The 5,291-nt window shown below is 34.6% G+C and overlaps 2 protein-coding genes across 2 annotated transcripts in view; one reads left to right on the top strand and one right to left on the bottom strand.

Annotated features, from left to right (window-relative positions):
• LOC107301611 (mitochondrial folate transporter/carrier-like) overlaps nucleotides 1-1,356 on the top strand; it is a 9,259-nt gene extending 7,903 nt beyond the window's left edge. The window contains exon 5 of the mRNA XM_015830811.1: nucleotides 1,300-1,356. Within this exon, the coding sequence (XP_015686297.1) occupies nucleotides 1,300-1,356 (57 nt within the window). The remainder of the gene's footprint in view (nucleotides 1-1,299) is intronic.
• Nucleotides 1,107-4,906, bottom strand: CTHRC1 (collagen triple helix repeat containing 1; the record flags this gene model as incomplete). The annotated part of the gene is made up of 3 exons (XM_015830810.1): nucleotides 1,107-2,038; nucleotides 2,985-3,201; nucleotides 4,685-4,906. Coding segments are annotated over 3 exons (582 nt in total), but the record flags the coding sequence as incomplete, so codon positions are not given.
• Between the last annotated feature and the right edge of the window lie 385 nt (nucleotides 4,907-5,291).

Below are 5,291 nucleotides of genomic sequence, written 5' to 3'. Positions count from 1 at the left end.
GGCAGGGCAAGGAATATTAGCAATTGCTGCATGTTCTAACCACATTGGCATTGTATTTGTGTTTACTCACAAAGAGTTTTTAAGTTTGCCTAGGATTATAGAATTTCTCGTATATTTGACAAAATATTTGCAATCTATCTGTGGGTCTATGTTACTTAAAGTAGCACCATAATAATAAAAGTATGGAAACAGATTTTTTTAATATTTGAAAAAAACCAAAGTGTTCACATATAAAATCTTTTCTACTTGCTTTAACAAAAGAATAACCAGAACAAACATTTTCACTACTCAAATAGCAAGCTAGGGAGATTAGGCATGTTTTAGTCAGCACTGGATTGTTGTCATAGTATTTAGTAGTATGGCTTGGATTAGAAAGTCTCACTTATTGTAAATAGTGTAAATGTTTAAAACCATTACAAACTTTTTAAATGCATATGGAAGATAAGTACAAAATTGGCAATTACACTATTTTCCCTCCTCTTTGGTATGATCAGTATTCTCTTGAAATTGTGGAAAACCTGAGCAGGTTATAGTAAGATTTTCAAAAAAAACAAAATCTGAATTTCACATTTAAACTACTAAGACATAAATGGTTAAGGTTTTTTTTGTTTGCGATCTAATAAAATGATAAAAAAACATAAGTTATATATTACAGAAATACTATACCTTTTCTAAGTTAAAGGATATGCTGACTTAACTTTTAAAATTTGTTTAAGTTAAACGTTTTTTAAAACAATAAAACTCAACAAAATTGCAAAAGAATTATAAACATAAAAATTTTACATGTGGATTCATCTAATTTTGGAAGTATGTCTTACTGATACCCAAGCATACAAATAGGGTACTAATGTCTCTAAGCTCTGCCAGCAAACAGCTAAGGCTAACGTATTTGAAATCAAAAATTCCCAAGAAAAATTACTTTATATATTAACCTTTTGTTCATATTTGCAGTAGGTTGAATTGTACGTGAATATGGTGTACATAGATTTAAAAATCATGTTCATTTATACATTTCACTAACTTTTATCTTTAAGCTTTTATATAATGACTCACCTTCATACATTGACTTGCTCTTACATTTTTATTTAAATAAAAAAAAATGCATATATCGTCCATCATGCCTGGCATAGCTTCTATGCATATGTAATACATCAAGGTGACAGCTATACACTAGATAATAAAAATACGGGTTTGCTAAATTACTGTATTACAATTGCAATAATTTACGCCAAATTATTTTTTTCAGGTAATTTATTGTTTCATACATCACAAGAAAATATTTTTTTTTCTTTTCAATAGGAATTTAAAGCTTATAAAACAAACCATACTTTCAGGGAATGGAGAAGAAACACTTGAATAAAAAGTTGCTTTTTATTATTATTTTTAATATAAAATTAACATTGGTTATGTAGATTTTCTTTTTGAACAAATGCAAGGATATATAGAATTGATAGAAAAGTAATCATTAATATAGATTGTTCCCTTAGGATCTATTTTCCAAAATTCTGTAGAAAAATGCTAAGGATACATAGAATAAAAAATGGAACATCAATTGTCTACTGTAAGACCTCTGCAGAGGCCAGCACCAGGCTGACTCCTGTGGATTCAGGAATTAAGCAGGTCCAGGCTTGGTTAAACGCAGACCATGAATTCCCAAGAAATCCAAAAACATCCTGGAAGGAAATTACTTCTGTGTAACTGGCAAAAACTACACAGACATGTCTGTTAAATCATTTGAAATCAAATGTGGCTCAAGAGAGATTTTTACCTTATTTCTATAAATAGGTTTGTGCACTATAATCCAATTTTTTTTTCAACGTACAAAAACAAACCAATAAGAGATTGCATACAGTCCTGAATGTTGTTTTGGGGATAGCAAGAAGAGACTGAAAGCTCTATTTTGGCAGTTCCTCTATAATTATGCGAGACACCGAGTTCCACCCCGTTGATGCATCTCCTCTTGGGTAATCTGAGCAAGTCCCAACCCAAACGGCAACATCCACCAATCCAGCATTGATTCCTTCACATAATCCTTCCACTGTTTAAAATGTAAAATACATTGATTTTACCCATTATCCATTGCAAACTTAAAACACTTAACAACGGAAAATGGTATTCAGCACATGTAGAGGCAATCAACAATTACAGTATTTGGCTGGCAAAGATACGAAGGGAAGAAGCAATGTCTAACCCACCTCCCTTGCCCTCCAAAGGGGAGTGGTGGGACCTGATGTCACAGCTTTTCTGTTGCTTTCCAATGTTCCTTTGGACCATAGGAGAAACTTTCTTGCCCAACAAGGAAAAAAAATTCCTCTTCAATATCCCTCATCCTTCCATCTCAGGTTCCATACACGTTATCCTTTTAAAATATATTTTGCATGTTATCCTAAAGTATATATAAGATTTAATATGATTGGGAGAGAAATTGCACTTGTTTACTGAGGTTGTTTTTTTTTAGGAAAGTGAACAATCATTAATATATAAAACTCATTGCCTTTTTAATAAAAAATAAATAAATGGATTTTTATTTAATTGTTTATCATTTCTCTTGGATGTTGCTCTCTTGGATGTTGTTTTTCTTAGTTGGGGTTTCTTGCTATTGAAATATCACTGCAGAAGATAGATTATTATTCTCTTTGCATGACTTTTATCTAAAATTAATCATGTACTCTCAATTTTCTGGATTTACATGGTATACCGTGTACCATAACTTAACAAGTTGGATTCAGTTTCTGTGAAACCCCAGGTCAAAATATGTTTGGCTAGTTTGTGGTCCAGTGTTTTGTGACAATTCAAAACTCAGACATGGTTAGCATTTTATCTGCTTCATAGCACTTGAGTTAAATACTTTAATCCTGGGAAGAACTCTAAATTTAAACTCCCCCAACTATTTAGCATCTGAAAAGAATATTGAGCTATACCAATCCACTGATTTGTCACAAGAATTTTATTTGCTAAGGATATGATATGACCCCAGTACATACCTGAAGATGTGCGATGTATATTAATAGTAGAATTTAATTCTGGGCTTCCTTGATCTAAATAAACTATAGCTTCAATAGGAAGTGGTCCAGAGCACTCAGCCCCATTAAAAGTAAAATACCAGCGTTGACAACAGGCATTTCTACATTTAAGTCGAAGTGATCCACTGAAAAGAACTCTTAAAGCACTGTTGGTGCGCATCTTGGTGAATGTACATTCCTGTGAGAAAAGAATAAATGAAATTTTGTAGAAAACACAACTATCCTAACCAATTGCTGTTCTGCAATAGGGATAACTCCAAGATATGCTCGAGCTATTCAGTTTCATAAAACTCAGATATAAAGTGATAGGGGGGGAAATGCCAGATCATAATGACGAACAAATTCTTCCAATTGAGCAGTATTTGTACTTAACGATATTCTTTTTTTTAAAAAAACTAAAACAATTTATCCAAAGTTAAACAGGCAAAGCATCATTTCATACAATAGGTTTTCTGACTGAGGAAGCTTCTTTGTGATATGTGGATCAAGGATTGTCACAGTATGGGTAATCATTTGATGAACAAATTTGATGAATTTGTTGGCTAAGTTCACACCTAAGCCAAGTTTACAAACTTCAGTGATGGGATCACAGACTAGGCCAAAACCAAACAAGCCACATTGTGCCCTAATGTGCACTTCCAGTCAACAGGTCCATTTAGATCAAAATGTCTAGTAGAAAATCTTTTTAGTTTTTAGTTTCAATCAGGAATCTTTTTCAAACCCTCTCTGGAAATGCCTTAAAGTTTTTAATGCAAAATACACATTCAGTTACTAAGCTCTGGTTCAAGGTTAAGGGTCTGTAATCACAGATACTGTTTTATTTTAAATGTCTTTCTATTGAATGGCTTTCATGCATTAATCAGTAATTCTGAAGCGGCAAAAACTGACTATTTTGAATAAAAGTATTAAAAGCCCATCTGCTATTAACTCATTAAAATGGTTACTTCCCCCACATTTCCATATAGGGTTAGGCAGACAACTTGATTGTAATCATGTTGAAGTGTTTCCTATCTAAATCCTAAAGCTATAAAATACTGTATTTAAATCCCTGAATTACTGGTTTTACACCAATACTAAATTCAATTTGAGGATCTACCTTAGGCTTACTCAGACCTCAATGATGTCAAGATGTCAAGCAGGACTAGGCCAAACATTGGGTGCCAGCCAGGGCATAGTAAAATGGTTTAAATGGGAAAAAACTGAAGCCCTGCAAATACCATCGTATCCCTCTTAAAGCATTCCCCAAATAGTAAAAATTCTACAATTTGAGGGTTTCAAAGAGTGAAGTGAGAGCCTGGAGTTTTTGCAATGCTTAAGGCACACCAAGGCATCCACAGGGGGTCAAAATGATGGCTGTAACTCTATAATCAAAGATCCATTTATAAAAAGGGACAAGCTTCAGTTTTACAGTTGAAACATCAAACATCCATTTTGACTTTCTCCATTGCTAAAACCTAAAAAACAGGACAAACATAGTGTTTCTGCCAACTCCAAAGATGATCTGGAACACACATGGCTGCAGGCTATCTACCTTTGCCAAAATGGGATACTACATAGCCCCTAGAAGTGAACAGATGATTGGTCAAGCAAAAGCAATATGGAACAGATTCCTCACCATATCTTGGTTGCCTACATATTGTGCTATAGTTGTGCTTACTTACTGCAATTTTTCCAAGGTCTATGCCATAGTTCAAGGCACTCCACGAACATTGCTTATAGTTAGGTGTCCAAGATTCCTCAAAGCTTTCTTGCATACATTCTCCTTTTTCTCCTTTAAGCCCATCTCTGCCAGGGATACCTGGAGTTCCAGGGATTCCGTTGATTCCAGGGTTTCCATCCCTTCCAGGAAAACCAGTAGGTCCTTGCATACACATCCCATTATACTGAGAAACAAAAAAGTATGTTGGCATCACACAGGTATTATTATATTTATTTAAGATAAGGAGAACAATAGTCTATAAAAATGGTAGATCAGATGGGGGGAAACCCACATATTTAGCAAATTGAAAATGATCCTCCCAAATGAGGAAAAATAGTCATAATTTCAAGTGAATATAGATGTTGACATTGTAGCGGGGCTGGCTGAAAGGCTTTGCAGGACCCTGCCTGGGGAGAGGGAAGCTCGGACAGCTGCTGACGGTTTTGGGCGCAGCGGGCGTGGATCAGGCAGAAGGAAAGAAAGAGGAGGAAAGGAAGGGGATGGGGGAGGTTGCTGTTGTTGTTGTCAGAGGGAGACCAGGTGAAGTCAAAGAGGGATTTGAGGTTTTA

This window comes from Protobothrops mucrosquamatus, unplaced genomic scaffold (genome assembly GCF_001527695.2).
Source record: "Protobothrops mucrosquamatus isolate PMUCROS unplaced genomic scaffold, P.Mucros_1.0 scaffold15083, whole genome shotgun sequence".
Lineage (NCBI taxonomy): Eukaryota > Metazoa > Chordata > Lepidosauria > Squamata > Viperidae > Protobothrops > Protobothrops mucrosquamatus.
The sequence above is the reverse complement of the archived record's forward strand: the minus strand, read 5'-3'. Positions and strand labels throughout refer to the sequence as shown.